The 25554-nt window shown below is 40.7% G+C and overlaps 1 protein-coding gene across 2 annotated transcripts in view; it reads left to right on the top strand.

Moving 5' to 3' along the window:
* The window catches only part of PCCA (propionyl-CoA carboxylase subunit alpha), a 402018-nt gene that overhangs the window by 370481 nt on the left and 5983 nt on the right, over positions 1-25554 (top strand). For both annotated transcript variants that reach the window (XM_080662438.1, XM_080662437.1), the window contains exon 22: positions 17245-17385. In XM_080662438.1, the coding sequence (XP_080518564.1) occupies positions 17245-17385 (141 nt within the window). The remainder of the gene's footprint in view (positions 1-17244; positions 17386-25554) is intronic.

The raw sequence follows: 25554 nt of genomic DNA, 5'->3' as shown, positions 1-25554 counted from the left end.
GATAGACTCAGAGGAATTTGCTGGTAGGAGTTCCTCAGCTGAGGCAAAACTGGAGACATTTTTGGCTGCCAAAACTGGGAAGGGGGAGTGCTATGATATCTAGTGGGTAGAGGCCAGGGATGCTGCCATTAAGAAAACGGACTTTCGTTGTTTCTAGATTGAACCTAGAGGATGTAAGAAACTTGCATCTTTGTAGTACTTGGAGAGTATATCTTATGTGTGCTTGAAAATATTCAGGTAAGAGGCTCACTACTTCACAAGGCCACCTGTTCTATTGGTGGAGAGCTCTGTTAGAAGTTGTTTTCTGTGTTGGGTTGAAATCTGCTTTCCTGTAAGTGTCTTCTGTGGGCCTATAAGTTAATCCCTTTCATGCCATGGAGCCTTTATAGAGAGCTCCCATGTGATCCCTTGCAGTTCCCACATCCCTCACTAGTCTCCACGTTATGCCTGGTCCCATGACTTACCTCTATGTGTGCATGTTCCCCAAATATCGTGCTCAACTTCCTGATGATGGACAGGCACAAGTCTTATTCTTCTAACACAATTAATCTAATCTTGTCATAGAGATGCCATCTCTCTGTAATGACCAGCCCCACAGAGATGATACCACTGCTGGCAGGGAGCATCAATAGACTGCAAATTATAATCCTAGTACAATGTATTGTCCCTTATGTTTTGTGTAGGGTACTTGTAGGATGATTGCCTGTAAGGTGGAGGTGGGTCTTTTAGTTTGTAAAGCCTGTGTGAAAAGTATTTATTTGTAAAGCTTGGCATTATATGCAGTGCTCTTGCTTCTCATTTATGACAACACAATGAAGAAAATACCCCCTACTGCTCTGCTGACCAGTTTGTTGGGTTAATTTGGGAGATAGTGTCGGTAACCTGGAATTGTGCCAACTTCCAATTAGCACTCTGTGTAACCACTGATTTAACTTTAAATGTAATTACTGTAGATTTTCTCATCTACCCTGAGCATAGTGGACACATTTCAAATCCCATACTTTATTATTCTTATCTAAAAGGAACTTTTTCATTAGGTTTTATAATTAAAATTTTTAAACTTATCTTGATGTAACTTAATACTTACAGAAAAGTTGTAAAAATAGTATGAAGAATGCCCATATAATTTCACCAATTCCCCAAATGTTAACATTTCATTATGGTTAGTTTATTGTGTTTGTTCTCTCTCTTTTTACTCTCTAATTATTTTTCTGTGAACCATTGCAGAAAGTTGCTAACAATATTTAAGCATGTGTCTCCCACAACATCCTTTTATGTAACCACAGTGCAGGGAAACAACAGTGATATAGTACTATTGACTAATCTACAAACCTTTCCAATTTTGCTAATTTTTCTACTAATACCTTTTATAGCAAAAGAAAAAAATTGTTTTTCCCAGTCCAGAATCTAATTCAGAATCCCATATTCCCTTTGGTTTTCATGTCCTTGCGGTCTCCTGTGGTCTAGAACAGTTTTTCAGTCTTTCTTTGTTGATCACAGCCTTTATATTTTTAAGACAGGCCATTTATTTTGTCAATAGTCCTTCAAGTTAGGTTTGTCTGGCGGTTCCTCATAATCGAATTAAGATATACACTTAGGCAGGTATACCACAGAAGTGCTGTTGTGTCCTTCTCACTAGATCTCAGGAGGCACATGTTTCTGTTTGTCCCGTTACTGGTGACACTACTTTGCCTACTTGAGTAAAGTGCCGTTTGTCAGGGTTTTCCACTGTAAAGTTGCTATTTTTCTTTTTCTATTTGTCTGGTAAAGGAAATGGGTACTTAAGCTGGTAATTTCAACATAAAATGGTAGATGTTAAAACATTCTGACAGCCCTAACTGGTTTGGCTCAGTGGATAGAACATCGACCTGTGGACTCAAGGGTCCCTGGTTCGATTCCGGTCAAGGGCATGTACCTTGGTTGTGGGCACATCCCCAGTAGGGGGTGTGCAGGAGGCAGCTGATCGATGTTTCTCTCTCATCAATGTTTCTAACGCTCCCTCTCCCTTCCTCTCTGTAAAAAATCAATAAAATATATTTTAAAAAATAAACAAAAACATTCAGACAGCCAGAGTGCCACGAGAGCTGGTAACCTGGGAGCTCTGGGTAGGCCTCTGACACGATGATACCTTCCCTGTGACTGAAGGAATGATAGGAGTCAGCCAAGGAAAGGGAGTGGGGAGGGTATGCCAGGAGGACACAGCGCTGTGAGCACAGCCATGGAGACACGAAACTGCATGGTGTGTTCAGGACACTACAGTTGGAGTTCTAGGCTTGAGCTCTCAGATCCTGGGATCCCACCTGGAAACCCAAGGGCATGAGATCTCACAGGATGCTGGGAGTAGAACGTCTTGTCTCTCAGGATGTGCGGGGTCTCCTGTTTCTCATTCCACAGTCCTTTCTCCCCTGATTAACACAGAGCCAAAAATAGCATAAAAAATGGGGCATTCTTGGTAAAAGTCACAGTAATCGATAGTCATGGAAGTTTTGTCATCAGGATGTACAATTTATTTTCTTGCACTGGAAATTAATTTCCTTCTCATACAAGATAAAACCATCTTTGCAAAAAATTATGTCACTTCTCATTGTGGAGTATAAAATTTATGAAAATAAAAATAAGAAAAATGTACAAAGGAAATGAAAAATTAACCTGAATTTGGCTTTGAAGTACATAATCAAGAAGCCTGCCATTCGTGGCTTGAATAAGAAGTGAAAATTGTAGAATGGTAAAGCACTGTAGCCTGTCTATCCTCTTTGACACTTAAACTTTTTTTTAAAATATATATTTTATTGATTCTTTACAGAAAGGAAGGGAGAGGGATAGAACGTTAGAAACATCAATGAGAGAGAAACATCGATCAGCTGCCTCCTGCACACCTCCTACTGGGGATGTGCCCACAACCAAGGTACATGCCCTTGACCGGAATCGAACCTGGGACCTTTCAGTCCACAGGCCGACGCTCTATCCACTGAGCCAAACCGGTTAGGGCGACACTTAAACTTTTTATTTTAGCTTCCACGCGTGCAGACTTACCCGATCATGAGATAGCAGATATGATCAGAGTGGCCAAGACTTGTCCAGGCTCTTGTCAAGAAACCTGTAATTCTCCAAGGATCTTCAAATTAAATGCATGCCAAGTCATTTCCTTGGTTCTTCCATCTATGAGGCCATTTTTGCAAGGTCAACATTAGTGATAATGTGAGCAAGAAAAGGATTATGAACCTCTGTCTGACTTTCAGTGATGTCCAGGTAAAAAGAAAATTTTGGAAGAATTCTTTGAGGTTTTCAAGACCACGTAAATTTTTCCCTAAGAGAAATTGCCAGGGTTGAGGGCTCCTCATACTAGCTCACTGAATCTCAGTCTTCAGCAGTGGCACTTTCATATTTATCTGCTTTTGCCTCTTCTTTGCCCTCCCCTGCGACATGCGTCTCTCGTCAGGATAATAGGCAAGCCAGTAATATGCCACAGGACAGACTTTCTTGTTAGGACAGTATCATCCTTCTCATGATGAAGAACCTGGTTGCCAGTGTTTCTAAGATAGACTGGTGCTCACTGCCACCTCTGCTGCAGAGTATTTTGCCACAAAGAGATATATTTGTCCATTGTGTTGAGTGACAGAAACAAGATCAAAGCCCATGGGAACTTTGTTGTACTTCCGGATGTAAACAAATCTTAACTATATTTGACATTAACAAAACAGTATTTTTATTTTACAGATGACAATTTTCCAAACAACATAGAAGAAACAAAGAAAAAAATATTTTGTGTGTTTCTGATTCATAGGTTGCTTGGACTAGGATTTTGTTCTCCCTAACTTAAGAATATCTAATATAGAGTTTTGAAGAAGTATTCAATTAAATCATGTTTCTGTCATTTGGAGGAAGGAATAACAGATTCTTTTTTTTTTCCTTAGAGATAAGATAGACAATATTTGAGACCCTCTCCTCAGATCACTCTAGCTCTAAACTTAATAGAAGTTAAGACATTTGGCAAGAATGGGGTCCCCCTATCCAGGAGAGGAGATAAATAGTTTTAGTTCAATGTATTTTCTTCTGGGAACTTTTTCAGATTGAAGCGATTCATTTTAAAATGAATGCAGTTATCAGACCCTCCATATTTGAATAAGATTGTAGAAAAGTTTAAAGTCAAATAAAACTCAAACTTGTTTAGTGTATAATTTCCTCTTGCAGATGCCAGACCAAAGTCCAAAGTGATCTAGCATTTATATTTGTTGTCATTTGTTGAGTCTAGAATTCTCCTTGGAATATATTTATAATTGTGTCTTTACAAGATATTTGTACTTAATCAATTTGTATAATAGCATATGCATTCCACTTGAAGTTACCTTGCCAACTTTTCTGCGACTTTTGAGCTCCCCCATAGTTTTTAATAAGCCAAGAGATCAAGTGAATACTCCCCCAGTTGCCCAGATATTGAGCAGTTATGGTTGGTTTTAGGTCATCTAAACTCTAAACATTTAAAGAGAACCCTTGTATCAGATGGTTACTTATGGAACAGGAGAGGCCTTTAATCTATGTTCCCTAATCTCACCCTAATGTACCTGAGCTGATTCAGGGACAGCAACAATGGGGTCAAAGAAAAATTAATGCCGGAGTAACCATAGATACCAAAACACTGCCAAAACTTTGAAACGTGAAATGCACAAGACTGAAGATACGCAAAAGATACATTGAAGATGATCCTTTCGGCCCAGCTAGCATGGCTCAGTGGTTGAGCGTTGACCCACAAACCAGTAGATCACAGTTTGATTCCCGGTCGGGGCACATGCCCAGGATGCGGCGGACTTGATCCCCATTGTGGGGCATACAGATCAATGGTCTCTCTCATCATTGATGTTTCTATCTCTCTCTCTCCCTTCCTCTCTGAAATCAATAATTATATGTGTGTGTGTGTGTGTGTGTGTGTGTGTGTGTGTGTACACACACTAGAGGCCCGGTGCACAAAATTCATGCATGGGGGGGCGGGGGCCCTCAGCCCAGCCTGCACCCTCTCTAATCTGGGACCCCTCAAGGGATGTCCGACAGTCGGACATCCCTCTCACAATTCAGGACTGCTGGCTCCCAACTGCTTGCCTGCCTGCCTTCCTGATTGCCCCTAACCGCTTCTGCCTGCCAGCCTGATCACCCCCTAACCACTCCCCTGCCAGCCTAATTGATGCCTAACTGCTCTCCTGCCAGCCTGTTCGCCCCTCACTGCCTTCCCATGCAGGTCTGGTCACCCCTAACTGCCCTCCCCTGCAGGCCTGGTCACCCCTAACTGCCCTCCCCTGCAGTCCTGGTACCCCTCAACTGCTCTCCCTTACAGGCCTGGGTCCTCCCCAACTGCCCTTCCCTGCAGGCCCGGTCACCCCCAACTTCCCTCCTCTGCCGGCCTGGTCACCCCTAACTGCCCTCCCCTGCTGGCCATCTTGTGGTGGCCATCTTGTGTCTACATGGGGGCAGCCATCTTTGACCACATGGGGGCAGCCATCTTGTGTGTTGGAGTGATGGTCAATCTGCATATTACTCTTTTATTAGGTAGGATGGAGGTCTAGTGCACAGGTGGGGGCCAGCTGGTTTGCCCTGAAGGGTGTCCTGGATCAGGGTGGGGGTTCCCTTGGGGCATGGGGCGGCCTGGGCGAGGGCCTGTGGTGGTTTGCAGGCTGGCCATGCCCCCCAGCGACCCAAGCGGAGGACCTGGTATCTGGGATTTATTTATCTTCTACAATTGAAACTTTGTAGCCTGGAGCAGAGCCAAGCCTTCTGCTCGCTCCGTGGTGGCAGCCATTTCTGTTGGGATTTATTTATCTTCTATAATTGAAACTTTGTAGCCTGGAGTGGAGGCCTGGGCTGGCAAGGGCAGGCAGAAAGCTTGGCTTCCTCCATTGCTGGGGAAACCCAAGCCTCCCTCCTGCTCTCTGTGGCCACAGCCATCTTGGTTGGGTTTATTTGCATATTTGCTCCTGATTGGCCAGTGGGCGTGGCTTGTGGGTGTAGCGGATATACGGTCAATTTGCATATTACTCTTTTATTAGATAGGAGATATATATATATATTCTAGACCTACCCAGGACAGTCTTCTCAGGGAAATGCCAAGATTTCTGGTGTCTGAATTTTGACTTGAGGTGGTATTGTGGTTTATAATAAGAAATATATATATTTGGTCTTTATCCCATTCCTGTTACAGAGCTCCTAAAACCCTTGGAATTTCCTAAGTGAGATGAGTGGTTAAGGTAAAAGGAAGCCCCTTTCAACCACACCTGAGCTTATGTTAATGAGGTAACTCTTGGGAAGCTCCTAAGGATGAAGGGCTAGTTGTCAGGGAACCAACCAGGTGGTTAAAAGGTTGGAACTTTCAACCCCATCCAGGAAGTGGAGAGGGACTGGAGGTTAAGTTAATAACTAATGGCCAATGCTTTAATAACCATGCCTACAAATGAGCCTCATAAGAAACTCTAACTGAAGGGGTGTGGAGAGCTCCTGGATTAGTGAACACGTGGAGGTGCTGGGAGGTGGCAACGCTGGAGGTGTCATGGCAGCTCTGCACCCCTTCTTCTATGCCCTGCCCTGTGCATCTCTTCTATCCAGCTGTTCCTGGGTTGTATCTTTTTATCATAGACATGCAATCTAGTAAGTAAGCTGTCTTCTTTGTTATATAAACCGTTCTAACAAAGTATCAAGCCTGAGGAGGGGTTTGTGAGAACCTCCTGTTTATAGCCAGCCAGTGAAAAGCACAGGTGATAATCTGGACTGGCAATTGGCATTGGAAGTGGAGGGCAGTTATGTGAGACTGAGTCCTTAGCCTATCCCCAGGTAGTGTCAGAACTGAATTGAGTTGCAGAACACCCAATTGGTGTCCAAAGAAAGCTGGAGAATTGTTTGGTATGAGGAAAATGCTCAAACATTTGGTGGCCAGAGTATTCTGACCAGATTCAAGTATGAAAAATGGGTATTTTTTCCTTTCACTTAATTTCTGCTCTATTTGTAGACATGTATCAATAATAACAAAAACAACATAAACGATAGCAAGAATGGCTATTAAATACTAATTTGGCATTTAATGTATTCTGAGCATTCCTCATATAAGAATTCACTTAATTCTCATAACAACCTTTTAAAGTTGGCACTATTATGATCCACAATTTATAAATAAAGGTATCTGAGACATGGAAAGTTTAAATAACTTCCCCAAATTCCCAATTGATGGAGTTAGAAGTCTGCATGTATGATTCCAGATGCTAATTACTATTCTCATTTGCCTTCCAACCTGGGAGGGTTTCTTTAAAAGAGGGGCTAAAATCAAGAGCCTATCTCATATTGATTACATCCTTTGTAGGACTCATATATTTATATTTATATCATGTCATTCATGTGGTTTTTTTCTCAATGGCTAAATTATGGTGATTGAGGTCAGGAACTATTTTTTCCTATTTATTTTATATTCTTATATTGCCTAGATATGCTTGATAAGTGGTTTTTTAATGAATAAAGCAAACTTTCTGTAATTCACTGTGCATCTCTTTATGTGTCTAAGGAAGCGATACCCACAGAGTCCAGCTTTGCCTGATCTAAAAGTTCTCTTAATATCAGAACCCTTCTTTTATTTTAGAGTGAGATGTGGTGTTTGGAAGATTTAATCTGTTTGCTCCCAAATGTAGAACCATAAAGCTAGAACTATAACCATTAGAAGTTACTAATATGAGATGTCTTACGCAATTTAAAAAAATTCACTACTGCCTCTTTTTGGACAATTAGAGATGTTTGGGAAGGAGACAGAAAATCATATTTGGTAAATATATACGGTGAGGCACTTGCTAGTTACTTTGCACGTTTTTGTCAATTTAATCCCCCAATCATTTGATACATGTACTATCTTGATTTTAGAAATGAAGGTATTTGTTCTAAGAAGTTAGATCAGTTAGCCAAAAGGTGATATCTGTTAGGATGTCAAACTCATGTCATTTGGTTTCAAAAACTTGTGCTTTTCACTCTCCCTTGCTGTGTCCAATAAGATGGCCATATCCCTACTTCCCTAGATTGACCACGTGGCTTTACAGGTCTCATTTACCCTCCAGTACTGTATGTTCTGTATAATGTACTATATGCTGCATGCCAGAAGTCCATTTAGTAGTTCAAGTTAAACTACCAAGATGTGTCATATTTCTAAACTACAAAATTGCTCCAATTTCCTGATAGTGAATCATTCCCAGGACTTTGGACCGATGGCTGTTGGGTTGTGTAGGGAAGGAAAACTTTCTCTTCTATCCTCTTAGATTCAGTGCCTGGAGCCTTTTGAATTAAACTGACAAAGCCAGATTAACAAGAGAGAAAAAACAGATTATATTATGTTTTTATATATGGGAGTTCACAAAGAAATTTGACCTGTGGAGGCAGTTAGAACTCAGGGCTATATACCATTTTACAAAGGTCAATAAAATATGGAGAAGAGGACTAGGAAGAGGTGGGAATTCTGGGGTGGGAGTAAGTTGTGGAGAAGTAACTTGGAAATGTATGATAAATAAGGGATATTTAGTAATAAGGTTCGTTATGCAAGCTAACAGTGGTCTCTAGAGTAGTTCTCTTCTTGGCACTGGGATGGCTCTCATCCTGATATGGTAGAGAGAGCTAACTTTACAAAGGAATTCATGCCCTGCTTTTAGACAGGAAGTTTATGCCCCACTATTAGAGTACTAATTGCTTTCAATTCAAACAATCCTTACGGCAAAAGTGGCATATTTTGAGGTGGCCTACTATGATCCTCTTTAGTTGTTTTCCCCTTTGATCTTCTCAACCAACAGTTTACTACACAGTATTATTATCAATTCTACTTTTGTCTCCTTTGTCTTTATATATTTTCACTTCTGAATTTCTGAGCAATACAAGCCAACATCTTGACATACTAGATTCTGAATTTCTTTAGTGAATTCATAATAGCAAAAATATTTTATTGAAAAACCATATAAGGTCAAAGGTGTTGTTGATGTATCCCTGGCACTGGCACACCTCCCAGCCTGGTGTTCCAACTCAAGACAAAAGGACTTACAGGGAAAGGCCAACCTCCCCATCATTCTCCCAGTGCTCACTTATTCTGCACCCTATAGACAGCATAACTTTAACTTGAGATGAGCAAAGAACAATTCAAATAGGAAAAAAGTGGGATGGAGACCATAGCGAAACAGTACACTTCCCTACCTATGTGCTTATTTACATAATTGTGTTTTTATAACATTTTCTGTATTTTTCCGTAAGCTGATATTGCCCTAATTATAGATTTTCAAGAGAACACTTCATTGTACCCCAAATTACATAGTGCTTTAAAAAGGTACCTTCTTACCAAGTACCTTATAAACTCCTAATTACATAAAACAATCCAGGATACAGAATAGAAACAGCCTGTACTGTTAACAGATGTTGGTATTGTTATGTACTTGAATACAAGGCTTTTAAAGATCTATAATATTTTTCTGATGTAAAAAGGAAAGAAATGACTCATTATTGTCATGTGTCACGGAGACTCCTGATCAAACAGAACACACGTGGTCTATTTTGTGAGTTCCGTACAGTGCATTGTCAATGGACTTGCCTTTGTGTGTGCAAAAGTGCCACTTATTCCAGCAAATTACCTTTGTGGCATTTGTACCTGCTTGTTAGACAGCTTGTGGGCACCTGGGCAAAGCAGAGGCTGGGTCCCTTTATCATGGCACACCTGCACACAGCATCCCCACAGCGCCAAGCACTGGGGAAGTGGCCCCATTAACATATCGCTCTTCCAGACCCCACCGAGAGCTTGCCCTCAGCGCACTCCTTCCCGCAGGTGGAGTGGGGCTGGCTTCCTGTACCACAGCTTTTTTTGTTCCATCATTTTTGGGTCTGTCTTAAGACACAGTGATGCAAATAACAATGAAAGTAACCTCAGTGGAGCACAACTGAGGTTATTAACCCTATTAAGTATTGGGCTTAATGTTTAATTTGCAATTTTCAGCGCTATTGTTAAAAAAGAAAAGCTTCTTAGGATATTAAGAGTTGGAAAGACCCTGTGTTTCTGATTAAAAAAAACAAAATTTTTAAAAATTGGGTTTAATTTTTGTATTATTGACAAACATTCCCATATGTTTTTCTCCAGGGAAAATTGTCTTCTGGAAACAAGCCAGAGAGATACACACAAATTTACTCATTCCCTCACAGATTTTGATATTAGCTTTAAGGTAGTTCTTCTATTCTCTAAGAAAACCTTCCCTTTTGTAGCAAGCATTTTGAAAGTTGAGTTGCTGAAATGGGTTTCATGTATTTTTGCTGTTTTTTGTTTTTGTTTTGTTTTTTTTGTAATTTTCTTCCCACCCCAATTTTTGTGATTCTTCCCTGGAAACTGTCCTTAATGAGATTGTTGTTCTTTGTGGTACATTGACTGGTCCAGCAAAACTGAAGTTCAAGAACCAATTCAGCAGTAAAAAAATAAAACCTTGACTATAGATTGATTCATAAGTGTAAGTGAGCTAGTGTTGAAAGTGATGCATTATGTCACTGCAACATATTGACATTATCAATTATATGTCATTAAACAGCTAAGCTAACTGAATGATTTACTTTGTGTTTAACTGCCTTTCAATTAAAGGGAGCAAATGCTGAGGAACTGGGATGCAATATCAGTAACCATATATTTTCTCCTGTTAACACCAGCATCGCTGACCCGCACATGAGGGGCGTTTGAGCATTTTGCTGCGGGCTGTGCTGCCCTAGTTTAAACAAGCGATTAATGATTGGGAGCAGGCCCGAACACTGCTTCCAGATCCTTTCCTTCATGCATTTCCATGATGTCACCTCGCTGCATGCTTGGGAGGCGTTATTTTAGGGTAGTTCACACTATTTTCCTGACATTTGTTTCCATTGCAAGAGTCCTTGATGTTTCTTCATAGTTGTTTTTTAAAAAAATATTTGTTTAGCTTAATGACCTAAACCTTAGATTGTTGGTTTTCCAGTAGCTATACAGGTGTTCTCAGTTTTGCAGTCAGACATATGAGGGCTACTCTGTATTGTGAAAGGTAGATTGTTGCCATCAACAAAGGAGCTCTAGACTTTTTTCCCCATGTTTCAGTGGTGATAACTTGAACCAGACATCTAGTTTCTTGGGACATTGTTTTATTGTCTTGCAAGTTAATACGGTATTTGGGTTTCACAAGGCTAAACTACACAAAGGGGTTCTCAAATGTGCACATGCGGTAGATGGGTATATTAACTGTTACTCTGAAGTTGAGAATGTGAACTATTAACTGACCCACTGCATTTGTTCTCTGTGTAAAATTTTGTTATAACAGTGCTAATTACTAAGCAGCTGAACTTGTGAAAAAATGCACAGCAGTAATTTGCACCTTACTGTTGCTTTGCCATTAAAGAGATTGTGAACACATACATGGGGCACATGCAATTGATTTATGAAATTCTGAAGAACATGTTTCTTTATGGATCTTGAACAGTTGGACTTTGTAGCATTTGGTTTCTATATTTGTGCCTTTGAGACCTCATATTACCCCAATAAGAGCTGTGGAGTGCTGAATAGAACGTTTTAAACAGGAAGAATATAGCGTTTTGCAGTAAGACCGAAACTTTTAAATTATTACATATGCTTTTGTTTATTTTTTGCTAGTTTAAGAAAAAGAAGAAAAGATCTCCTAACGATGTGAAATCATGAACTGCAGTAGTCAGATTTGAGTGTTTTGGTGACAGTGTTAAAATCGCTATTTCAGTGGCAAGTGAAATGGTTCTGTTCTGTTGGATTCACAGCCTGCATAGATGCTTCTCCATTTTTTTTTTGCCCTGTGGGTGGGTCAGAAATGTCCGCTTCAGGTAGTTTACAAGTGTTACTTATTAACCCATGAGCCCAAAACCTAGATATGGAGTTCTGACTATTTGAAAACTGCACATTCCACGTTTTCATAAGTGTACATTTAGATTAATTCCACATAACTCTTATTTGGAGTTCTGACAGCCAGCAACTTTTAAAAGAAATTTGTGTTTTTAAAAGGAATGTGAAAAATTAAAGTTTCTTTCCCACTACCACGAGTTTTTCTGTACTTTTCAGAAATCCTGCTCACGGGCAGAAAGGAAAGGTTTCAAAGGAACCTCATCTCCATATGGTTTTACTCGATAATCCTTTATCCACCATCTTCAACCCTCATTCCTTTGCTTTCTTGCCTGTGGCTACATTTCTATCTCTGCATCAATTAACACAGTGATTTATACAACAAGCAAGCAGTTTAGAGGTAATGGTACACAATTAACATCTCATTCCACCATAAAGGGTATGCTAAATACCCCAGTCATTGCTTTCTCTGCCTGGAATTGAAATAAGTGTTTGTCCTAATTCATATGCTATCTGATGTGAAGTAGGCCTGCTTTGTACTGCAGTACACCATTAATCTAATTATAGATAGCTGCAAATGAAGTGCTGTCTGAGCGAGGAGATTGAAGAAAATAGCCTTTTGTCATTTAGCATGACTCTGTGAAGCAAGATCACACTTTACAGGGCAATACTGCAAAATGGAAATCTCAATAATATTGCTGCCTGTTGCATCTTTTCTAATTACAACAGCATTGTAAACACAACTGGGCACTGGTATAAATAGAGCTGTAGATATGCTGTCATGTGGGTTGTCGGAGAAAGTCCTCCGAGTGCTGTTGGATTAAATGATGCATCCTGATTGACAGCTACCTTGAGACTGTGCCGATGGAGTTGTCACAGCTTTATGCTAACAGGCTGCTCCAGCGCCTGCAGCTGTAGGCGGTGCCTTCACCTGGGTTGTACCTCCATAAGGACACCGCAGGCTTTAATTCTGTGTTTTTAGTATTGTTTCATGGAGATTTCGGTGGGTTGGGTTGGGTAGGGTCTAATACTAAAGTAGGGGGGAATGTGTTTTGCCTGGCTTTGAACCCTTGCTATGGTTTTCCTCAAGTGTTCATTGTGTATCTCACAGGGAACGCAGGCGAGAAAAACAAAACAAGTTTGGATTACATTTCTGATGCCACTTAAGTGTTTTAATTTGCATTAGTGTTTTTCTCTTTTTCTGACATGCTGTTGTTTTAAAAGATAGATCATTTTTGCAGCTAGTCATTTCGGTTGCTTTAAAAACACCAGCAATTTTTCTGTAGCTCAAGTTAGGAAAGTAGACTTTAGGGGCATATTTGAGTGCTGGCTCTCAGTGCCCCACTCTGAAAATGAAGACACATCTTAATGTTGGAGACCCTTGGGGCCAGAAGGTATAGAACTTTGAGTAAGAAGAGGTCCTGTATTTGAAGAAATGGACTTGCCACCTCACTTAGTGAGGGCCGTTGAACAGTAGTATATGGCTAATGCTTCAGGATGTTAGGACAATTGATGTAAAATAATCCACAGTAAAGGTTCCTCACTTAAGGTTCAGCGTTTACTCTGGCGCAGTGTTGACTGAGATGGCCCCCAGTTGACATGAAAAAGCAATACGGTTCATTCATATATCCTCATTGTTGGGAGAATGGCGTAGAAGTGGAAACTGGAGCTGTGTTACTTTAAGAGCAATGAAGCTAAAGGCTTAAAAATTACAACTGAAAAAAATATGTAAAGCAAACTAACAGCACTCATCTTGCCAGGAGCCCACAGACCCCTAAATCATACAGACACATGAGAACATGGGATATGTAAACTCACTGGTGAAGCTGGAGGCCTTCGAGAGAAGCACATGGATTTAAACTCCGTAAGGAGATACACACACTAAACTAATGCAGACGCCAGCAAGATGGTGTTTTGTGTGACATCTGAGTGGGGTGCATCCCTAGTGAGGGCTGCTTGTGGCTCAGACTGTTTTGTGAATGGCAGAGGTGGGCGTTCCCACTTGCAGGGTGTTTTTATTAACCCAACCCATGATTGGCTCCCTCCTCCCCCAACAACCACAGCTCTGGGCTCCCATCTTTTCCTTTTTTATCAGGTTTCATGTTAAGAGCTGTATGTTAATTTTTAAAACAATTCTATTATGTTCCTTTTAATTGTCCATCTTTTATAGTTTCCTTCCTGATCCTTTCATGTCTGGTGTGATCCCTTTTTCTTTCTTTCTTTTGAACTTTTTGGGAGAAATTTTCTTGTTAGACATGGTTTACCATTGTAGACCCCATAAAATTAATTTGCTTAGAGACCTGGGTTTGGGTTATTTTACCATAATTAGATCATGAGGTAAGACCTTGGTCCCTCCCCTTATTGTGTGTGTGGACTGAGGAATCTGGCCAGGCTAAGCTGGGGAGCACCTGTTCTACTTACCGGTGAGGTGTGTTTTTTAAGAACGTATTAATTTGTGGTTTGGAGAGACCTCCCAAAACCACAGAGTGAGGTTCCGTCTGCTGATGACCCGCAGCTGCTGAACCAGCAAGCAGCTCCTAATCCCTCAGGCAGACGATCCTCATGACCTTGCAGGGTGATCCCCTCCGCTGCTGCTAGGATTGCGCTTCTGTGCTGTCCACTGGCCTCTTACAATCAGGGACTTTTACTCCCAAAGCATCACGTTCATGGTTTTTCTGCTTGAAAACAACAACAATGGCTTAAAATCAACACTCTCCAGGGACATTTTACAGAACCCATTAGGAATATTTAAATGCCTAGCGTAAAGCCAGACTGCACTGCATGCATCATAGGGCATTTTCCTGAAATCTCTCAATTACTTGGCTGCTCCGCCCGTGCCCCCTAAGAATTCAGGGAACCCAATAAATAGCAGTTTTGATCATAAACTTTGAAAGCCCTAGTGTACATTCTTAAATGACTTCTTTTCTGGGGCATCAAAAACCTTTTACGGTTCTCACCCGGCAATTCATTCTGATGGGCCCATATGCTGCACTCCACTTAGATCCCATCCTGGCAAGCACCCCATGCACGCTGCACAGGCGAGCCAAGAGGTTGTTTTAAGAAGGCGTGTTTGCATGGGCATGCTCAAGGGGTCAGGACAACATCAAAGGTAATCTTAAAAAGAGAACCTCCCCGATGCCTCCTCCTTTTATATTCAGAGAGGTCATTTCTAAGCCAACTATTTGCAGCAAGGCCTCTCCTGAGGCATTTACCCCGTTGTTATTTTTTTTTGCCTGTGATTACAATAAGTCACTTATCCCCAAACAGATTTTAAGAACAATAAACAAATACAAAAGGAAAAGGAACATCTCATCAATAACAAAGACCTCATCTAAAGGCCCTGAGTTTTGTGGCTCTTTTACATCTCTTTCCAAGCAAAGCAGGAGTCCTACAGAGAAAGGAATCCGAAAGATAGGAAAATTATAAAAATAGTAAGAGGATCCAGTTTTAGTCAGGATCTTGTCATTTCTGGGGCGAAATGGAGCTTGGGACAGTCTTAGCACTTTATTTATATTAAGGCTTGTTTGTAATATTACTAGTAGCTAAAATTAGTTTTTAAGGGTATCCACTGTTGTGAAATGTGATAAATTCTTTATTTTCTGTGTAGAAAGATGCTTTCCCCGAATTTAGTGCTTACATTTTGAAGCCAAATTGTATACCAAAACCCACCAAAAAGCAGATCTGCATGCTGCACCGAAAACCAGATAACTGGGCCCAATGCTGCTCTCTCCCTGGGGAGGAGCCGCCAGGGTGCAGCCAGCTAGAAGAGGAACTTTTTGTTGATGGTGCTTCTAATGTTGGACTTCCTTTCTAAGGCAGACAGCACAGACACTAAGGCTGTGCAATTTACTACAATTATATTCTCCCCTCTCTTTCTCTCCTGTAATGAAGGACTTTGAGGTACAATTCCTCGTTGATAAATAGTCCCTCTCTGCCTGGAATGTTTATTAGGCTGACAGCAGAGCGCACTCTTCTCGCTTTTTCCCTTGCCACTTATGATTCAGATGAATTTTAATAGGAGCAAAAAAGCTTTTATTTGCACTGTAATTTCACTTAAGGATCATATCCTTCAGAAACTGGCAGACACTTGTATGTCTTGATTGCAAAACACACACTCAGGAGTAAAGAAACATGCAAAAGATGTTATTCTTCAACCTGTCACAGTGCTGTTCATCTGCTCTGACTTAGGCCATCAAAGCGCTTCCTTGGGGCCCTCCCCCACCCCTCCCTCCTCTTTAAATAGGCCCGCAAAGAGCACACTTAAAGATTTCCGCCAACCCTGCACCGAATTAAAGGGTGAATTCTATTTTGCTTTTGCATCCCTGCCATCATGATGCCCACAGGAGGCTTTAGGTTACAGCAGCTTTTTTGAACAAAATGGGGCCGCCTGGATGCTGCAATCTGTCTCCCCAGGGGAAATGCGATCTGGTAGGGATCCAAGAATCTTCAGGTGGCCCTTCCCACTTCACCGACTAACACGTCCTCCCACCATTTTATCTTGTTTCTGTTTACATAGACCAAACTGAGGCTCACCTGTTTATTCACAGAGATCCAGGGTTTTTCCTGCTGGGCAGAAATTCTCTTCACCAGAAATGTCCTGTTTGAACTGCCCTTGGTGCACCCCTAATTGTTTGTGAGCCACCTACAAACGGCGCCATTAAAATACTTGGCTGTGCATATCATTTTCTTTCAATGGTTTTAAACTCTTGTTATATTATCCCTTAATACAGAAGATATTCTCATCATATTTCATCTGTATCTATCCTAACCACCTTGTTACACAAAGTCTGCATAATGCTGTGTCTAAAAAGAAAGGCTAACATTTTCAGTCGTGAATATAACATTTTATGTCACTAGAAAAAATTGAATTTTAAGTATTGTTTTGCCCAAAATGAACAATGAAACCCTTTGTCTTAAGTTATTGATAACGTAGAACAGCAGCCCCCTTGAGGGAGTGGGGCGTTAGAGACAGCAGTCTGCTGCCATCTACTGGTGTGTGCTCACAGTCGCCCCTTTTTCCCTTTGGCTGACCCAGCTCACGGAATTGGCGTTAATTGGGATAAGTTTTGTAAGCGGTGAAGGGAAAACAGAAAATGCTCAGTTTCCTTTATAAAGTTTTCAGATGTTTTCTTCATCTAACAAAATGATGACTATTTATCACTAATTAATTACAGAGTTCTTATTTCAAGAAATCTCTTAAATAAGTGGCTCATAACATATGCTAGAAACAGATTAATTTATTTTGTTTTTATGTACAATAATTAAAAAGCCTGTGACTTCGAAGGTATTATCATTTAAATTTAAAAGGTAAAAGCTGATTTTGAATGAATGCTACTTTTGAGAAAAGTGTTCATCATTTAAGCTCACTTATGTTGTTTTTCCTTAAGTACAAGGTGCATATCTTAACCAAACTCGCCGCAGAACTGAACAGATTTATGCTGGAAAAAGTGGCTGAGGATACAAGCAGCACTCTTCGCTCCCCGATGCCTGGCATGGTGGTGGCCGTCTCTGTCAAGCCTGGGGACATGGTAAGGAGCATGCCTGCCTGTGGGGCGGGGCAGACTGAAGCGTGGCTACGTCCTGTGCAGGTCTTTCTCGAGTCATACTACCACCCACAAAACAGCAAAGTAGCTTTTGTGCATATTTTGCCCAACTGTTCCCATTTGAATTGGATTAGTAACAATATCTGAGTGCCTCTCCCCTCAAATGATCTGGAACTGGAACCGAAATAAGGCCTAATTCATTCAGTTATTTGGCAAATTTGGAATTTCAGAAGTATCCTATTTAAAATTTCTATTTACTCTCTTAGCTCTCTGTGCGTTAAGCATCCCTGAAGAAAACTCATAGCAAAATATAATCCTCCGATGGGGAATTTTTGGCATAGTTTTTGGAGAAAAAGGGGAGGGAACTAAGGAAAGTTAACTCTGTAATCATGTAGCACCAGAGCGCTTCCTTACCTTGGTAAATAAAACTTAGTATCCCCATTCTAAGTGTTTTATTTCGACTTTGTGACATGAAGGCACAAATCAAAGCTCTATTAATATTGCCTCACACATTCAGTCTCACAATGGTGTGCTGTGGACAAATTGGTGGGATCCATGCATTTTCTGAAAGCATGGTTAGAAATTATTTATTAACAGTAAAAGTAAAAAGGAAACAAAGATTTAACCAGAAGGTTTCTAAGGGGCATGCAAATACTTGCATTTTTGTTTATGTGCCGCCATCAATAAGGGCCAAACATGATAGTCTTTCATGAATGAGATGGTAATTCCATTTTGTGACTCAGTTAAGTCACAGGGGGTTATATATTTTCCTGTAAAAATTACATTAAAACTGCTTCTGTATTTCTTTATTAACAAATGAAATAACATTGAGGAAAAACTCACTTAGTTGTCAATGGATACTAGAAAAGTATTTATAATAAATGAATATTAAGAAAAATAATCAGTTTCAGTTATTGAACTGATTAGCCCTGAAATTGACACATGAAGTTGGAAAACTGACAACAGTTGCTTTACCTGATGATATAGAAATGGAACTATCAGCTTTTCTAGAAAATCATAAAAGAGGCTAAGGAGCTCTGAATCATTACATTTATTTAGGAAACATTGACATTCTTGGATGAAAACACTTGTGACTGTCTAACACTCGAGTGCCAAGGATTTGGGAGAGATGATACTTTATATATATGTGATGAATATAGGGAGGGGCTTGCCTTGTATTTTTTCATTCTAAACAGTTAGGTTCTAAGGAGATAGCCCCCTGGCTTTGGCAGTAAGCTTGTGTGCACTCACACTGATCATCAGCACAGTCAGTGGAATCTTCCATAGGACGGTCAACAATGTGAGTGGTGGTTGTTGTTTTTTTCATCTTCCTCCTTAAGCTTTTTCTGGAAGCCACATGGGCTGTATACTGAGCTTGTCAGTCCTAATTGTGTGGTTTTAATCATGAAATCACATTTGTGCTTTTAAAAAAATGAGTGTTTAATGGCAATCCTTACTTTTCCAACACCTGAGTCAAAACCCGAGAGGCGGGAGGTGGCTCCTGCTGAGCGTGGAGGGCCGTGCAGGTGGCAGCCCTGATCCTCCATGTGCTCTGGCCTCCTAGCCGAGGCAGTGCTGGGGCAGAGAACAGGCAGCGTGCAGCCTTCTTGCTTCCAGCAACTGCTCCCTCCTCCTGGCGTCTCCAGCTATCAGAAGGGTTTAGCCTTCATGCTTTCCATTTCCTGGTTAATAATTTAATGTGGGAAAGCAGGGCATTTAGTCAAATGGAACAATGTGTATTAGTTTTTGGTTCATTGGGGTAGCTCAGATATTGAAAACCACCACCAGTAATTAAATGTGGGTATTCAAGAATGGCTTAATTTGAGAACTGACTGGAGTCTCTATTTCACGTATTCCTTTAAAGTCAGAGGACATGGCTGGGGGGTATACCCTCAGTGGATTGACTCCCCATCTCTGTGTCCTTCACCTTCCATATAAATGCTCTTTGTACGCATGTGCCTAGGCTGGGCTGGGAGAGCAAATGCTTTCTTTTTATTTCTCTCCACCTCCCAGCGCCACTTCTGGTCCTGGCAGAACTTCCTGTTATATTTTGTGACATTATGTTTTGATAAAATAGTGTTCACTCTTGAGTTATTATTTGTGAAAAATGTCCCAAAACGCTAATACCAAAACCAAATGCAGGGCGAGACGTTTATTTGCCAGCTCTTACTACTCATATAGTTAAATCTGCCTCGTGTAATTAAAACACAAGAAACTTCCCTTGGACCAAGGGCAAGCCACTTACTCAAGGCCACTATAAGAAAATAATACGTGTACCTTTTAAGTTTTGAGGTTTAAAATTATTGTAACACCGCAGGGCATGTTGTGCTGTTCTCAGCAATAACAATAGCTGAGCCAAGGTTCCACTTTTATCAATAGGAAGAGAATGGAATCAATCATCTGTGTATTTTCAAGGAAAACAAGGAACTGAAAAAACAACTCGGCCTGCAAGTATTCTCTTTTCTTTGAGATGTTTTGTGCAGTTTTGTTAAATTCCAGTTATCTGTAATTTTTACATTTAGCTGAAATAAAACTTCACAAATCTTAGACTGGGGAGCCTGGCAATGATGTGTTCCACAAAAGTGTCACATAAATAATAAATAACAAATCTCGGTTGTGAAGTAAGCAATTTGAACAAAGTTAAGAGAAAAATCTCAGGACAGAATGCGTTGGGTGCCAGTTGAGAAGCAGAGGGTGGGCTGAGGAAGCCAGCTCTCACTCTGCATGCTGCCATCAGGTTCAGACAGCAGAAGTTCCTAATACTTTCCAGTGTCTACTATGTACTATTTAGCATTAAGTGTGGTAGTGACATCTTTTTAAATGGTTATATAATAGCCTTTTTAAACATGCAGGACGGGGATGCTAGTTAATAAACAGTAAAATGCATATATACAAACAAACCAATTAGAAACTAAGCAGAACTGGGTCATAAAAGTCTAGAATCACATATTTAATCCAGAAAACTAATGATCAGATGACTTTTATATGCCTGTCTTATATGCTTTTTTTATAAGAGTTCTGAAAATATTTTTAAGGACGAATTTTCATTTCATTTTGAAAAATAGCCATTTTTCTGTACATTTAACACTATCATAACCTGGGGGCACTTCTATAATCAAAGTTAGCATTTTTAATAACATGTTTCCACTATTTTCATTTCTATCTTTATGATATTCTTGAACAAAAATATTAAATATATATTCTTTCAGAATAATGGCTGGACACATTTTTTTCCAGCATTAGACTTATAGCTGTTGAAATTTTTGCACAATTTTCATTTGACTTTGAAGTATAAAAATAAAGTCATCATGAGCACATTTGTTAGCCTTTTGATATCAGAAAGAAAACAAAAAATAAAAATAACAATGAGGCAACCCAATGGGATATTTTAATATTGCATTTAATTAAGATTTGTTCTATTGATGTTTAGATTTTGTAGTCATCTCAGATTTGTGTCAGAAATATTTATCTTATTTAATACATCCAAAGTTTAGTGAAACATGACCCAGAAGCAAGCTGTATACCATTTATGTTTCTTTCTTTCTTATTTTTCTTATTACTTCTGATTTATTAGTTTGTGAGACCAGGTAAAATGATAGATTGACATCAAGTACCTGTTGCTGGTTTTTCCTGCCACTTAGCCAGTCCAGTATTAGTGAGACAGATGGAGTATTTTGGGGGCCAAGATGAGGACGATGTGCTTTATAGCAGGACTGATATTCAGTTGCAGGTAATTAGGTGTTTGTGATTGTTGTTCTCATAAACAGTGACTTAGGCCAAAAAAACCCACATCGGTGTAGTATAAAGTGTACCAATGAAAACATAAAACTTAGGGTCATTAATGGGAGCATCACCCAGATTTCACCCTGATTTTTTTTCCTCCTTTGCATGTGCTCCTTCAGGGGAGAGCACCCGAGCAGGTGGATGGGTGAGCATGAGAGTCACACCTCCTCTTTGTCCCTAAACCACCTGCAGTTGAGCTTACAGCTGATCTTGGAGAAATCGCTAATAAACTTGGTGCGAGACCTTTATTTTTCATGTCTTGAATAAGCAGGATTTGAAACCTCCTCTGCGCTTAGTTATTCCCGATGAGAAGGGTTGGCTTGGGCCCTCCTGATGTGTGTTTGCCTGGCAGTGACTTGTGTGCCCCATGCAGCCCAGTATCAATAATCGCATCTTTCCCTGGCAGAGGACCTGACCTGGCTGTTTGATAGATTTTCCAGTTTTTGGATACCTTGATTTACAATCAGGAAATAATTGCAATAATTAAATTTACATATTTTATAGCAGTAGTTATTCAAGCAGTTTATTTGATAAGGTGCCAATTTTTCATCCAAACCTCAGATTGTATTCCAAAGCACATGTAGACTCATAATTCATTATTTAACACTTTTATACTTTAACTTATGAAATAGTATGAACATACAGAAAGTTATAAACAATAGCATGCTCTCTGCTTGCCTAATTTACCACATTTGCTTTCCATTTTATTTAACACTAAAACACTGCTTATGCAGTGAATTTGCCCTGTGTTCTTTCCAGTCGGATTCAGGTAACCACTGTCCTGAATGTGGCCTTTTAATCTTTTCCAGGTAGCATTTACTTTTAAACATTAGGGGCAATTATTGTTGGAGTAAAAAATTTGGGAATTTTTACAACTTAATGATAATTATCAATATAAGAAAATATTTTTATAGATTAATCAACAAATTAAATATTATAGGAGAGTCTTCTGCAAATTTGGCATTTGATTGAATTTTTCTAGGAATGACCTGTTTCGGATTATAGGAGATGTTGGTTAGCTTTGCTTTAAACATTTTTGAAGATAACAGTTCTCAACTTGACCAAGTTTCAAAATATCCTTTCTCAACCTTTTGCAAAAAAAATAAAATTTCTTCGAATCCTTTAAAACAGCACACTTCACAGATATAGTGGATCCAGACTGATTTCTTAAAGATATTGTAAATGACATCAATTTTCACTAATTCTCTTTGTTACTAGAGGCGTTGGCTCTAGTTTTGAGCTAACTTAAAGGGCAGTAGGGTGTAATATTTTTCTTCATTTTAAGGAATTTTAAGAAAAACTGGACATGTTTAATATTGGCCACAACTCTGTATTCTTTCCCCAAGCCTTTCAGCTCCCTGCTTTGAGACCCATTGCACCATTCCAGGGGGGCTGCCCCAGCGGGAGCCCGGGGAGCATGGACAGAGGTTGGGGCCTGCAGTCCCTCCGAGCCATCTGCTTTGGTGGAGTATGTTGCTTTTCCTGCTCGTGCCCTCCTGAGTCAGTGGCTGGTGCACAAACCCGTTAGAGGAGACCGAAGATTGGAGGGAGATAAGGGGTTTGGGGGCATTGCTGTCACCGGCCTTCTCTTTCTTTGTAATTTGATGATGGTCCATTCCGTTATTGCTTAAGTACTGCACAACCTCCTGGGGTGTCTTCTCCCTCCCTCTTTACATGAAGATGTTGGGATGTGAATGCACATTTCTTCGTCAGGGAATATTTACCAGCCTATCTTACCAGCTCAGAAAGAGGAAGTTATTACTATCAGATTCTAGCAGTGCCTTTTAACCAAATCTGAGATGCCTTTTTCCTGTGGCTAACTGCGTCTTTCTTCAGATCTAAGGGCTTTAAAATGCATTGCATTTAGGCACCTGTGTTCTAAGTAGAACTGCCTTTAAAAATCTAATTGAAGGATTTTCACTTTTGTGGAGTCGTCAGCAGGGTTGATATTGATCCGTGCTTTCGGGGGGCCCAGTGCACCAGAAGGGGAGACTGCAGAGGGCCGGTAAGCCCTCCGAGCCTTCTGTCTAATTTGGCAGAAAAACACAGAATGTAGGACAACAAAAGAAGGCTCCTTTTTCCATAAAAATTCTTCCTCCCACCCACCCTCTTCCCCAAAAAGGGGACTTAATTTTTCAGCTGCACGCAGTGATTTGGTGCTCACTCTTGCATTGAAACAGTTGCTGTCTGAACAGGCAGGAAACAGTTTTCTTTTAATTGCTGAAATCATTCGGAAGTGCTTCGTGCCCTGCTTCTATACAGCAGATGCTGTGCATTAATTGGCCTGCGTAGAAATGACCCAGGGTTCCTTGCAGCGGGCCCAATTTTAGGCAGAGGGTTTAAATAGCTTATTTATTATTTTGTATAATCTGGCGTACATTATGTGCTCCTGCATGTGTCGTATTTCATGGTCTGCAGTTTCTACTGTCATGTGGGTTTCAAAACCGGTGTTTCTCTGGTAATGTACTAGCAGCAGGTAAGCTCAAAATACCATCCATCAGGAGCTAATTTTTTATCCAGATACTCCAATGACTGATGAACCTGTCTTTTGTATGAATGTTTAGCACAGTAGAAAGCCATATGCCACTGGCACAGTTTCCTATGCATTCTTTACAGTTGCTAGAGAGTGGGCTTGCAGGGGAAAACCCCTCCACCGTTTCTGACCTCATGCCTATATTTAAAGGATCAGACTTTTAACATTGGCTCTGGTTTTGGACCACAAAAGAGGGGAGGGACCATCTTAAAGGAAATCCGACCCTGGGCCATAATCATTTTCTTTATCAGAAATATGACGGCATACTCCTAATAGGGAACCTTGTTTTGTTGCTCCCCGTCTGTTCTAAACAGACCTCAGCCCATTAGAAGGGCCTCCCTCGTGTGGGAAGACCACAGCTGTTACTGTAAACCTCATCCCGTCACTGTTTCGCCCCCATTTTGTGGCTCTGAAGGATGAAATTGAGAAATGGAATACTGTGCAGTCATCCTTTACATCTCCAATTTTAGGCCTTTGCCATCATTTTCATGCCTTTATTCCAAATCAAATAACATTAGTGAGCTATACCACCTTGTGATGAATATCTGGTATTGAGCACAGCTTTCAAGTCTGTACTTTTGGGGGCTTCCTTTTATGTTTGGTGCAGGTCTTTCACCCTTCTCTTCCCTTTCTCTTCCTGCACTTCTTTTGAGCTTTCTTCCTGCACTTGCTATCTGAATAACGTAAGTTGCCGAACGTGTCCCAGTCTTAACATGTTTTCCAAGAGCGACATGTGCAGCAGAAGGTTGTGTGTCTTTTAATCTTTGGGGAAGAAGTGAAAGAAACTTGGTAGAAGGCTATTGGGAGCTTTAATTGAAGATAAAAGTCTCTGGGGGAAAGAGTCCTCTGAAAATAAATGGAACTTGATAGATTTCCATATCATTTATAACTTCCCTTAATTACACTTGGAAGACTTGCCAGTAAAACTGGAAAATTGGCAGCCTATATCCATTAGAGTCATTTTGCCGACCATGGCAAGCAGCTGGCTTTACTGGATTTTATTTCCCATCACTCACAATTAATCATCAGCTGGAGATGTCTGAAGCTCTTCAGCACAGAGCAGGCCGGCGACATCCAGGCCTCCTGAACGGGCTGAAATCTGCCCCGTGCATGGGCCGGGTCCTCTCTCCAGCTCACTCACTCATGTTGGAGCAAGGCCTGCCTAATGAGTGCGCTCCGATAATCGGATGCGAATGTGAACCTTGACCCCGTGTCAAAGGAGAGGACGCAATAAGCGGGGTGAAAGATATAGGATTCAGGCCTCCAAACTTTACAGCAATTAGACAGGGAGCGGAGAAGTACATCATGCTGACTAGGTTGATCAAAAAGACTTGTGGGGCTTGTGACCATTTTGTAAGCCCAACGTTGGAGACATCCTGTCATAATCATTAAGTCTTTATCGATGATTCACAAAAGTGTTAGAGAAGTGTGCACACATAGCTCCTTCAGGAGCGGGGCCCTCACATGTGAGCTGTGGGGTGGAAACTGACTTTACATGGCCCCTGTGCTCACACAATTAATGCCCGGCTTTCTGAGCAGCGGGGAAATCCACAAGGTACACCAGCCTTCCTGAGTTCGGGGAGGGGGTGGGGGGGAACGGGCACCTCTGCACAAGGAGGCTTCCAGGTTGCTGAGGTGAGAGGCCTGGGAATGCCCTCTCAGTGTTGTTGGACTGGAACCCCTACTTACAGCCCCGTCTGCATTCTTTGCTATGTGGTTTGTACCACGTTTCTTACCCAACTTGGATTTTTGAGGAATGAAGTAACGAATTGAGATCAAGTTCACATGTGCAGGTATAAAATGATTCTATTGACCAAAACATATCTCACTATTCTGAG

The sequence above is a fragment of the Plecotus auritus genome, assembly GCF_963455305.1.
Source record: "Plecotus auritus genome assembly, chromosome: 3".
Lineage (NCBI taxonomy): Eukaryota > Metazoa > Chordata > Mammalia > Chiroptera > Vespertilionidae > Plecotus > Plecotus auritus.
Note: the sequence above shows the minus strand (reverse complement) of the source record. Positions and strands in the feature narration are given on the sequence as shown.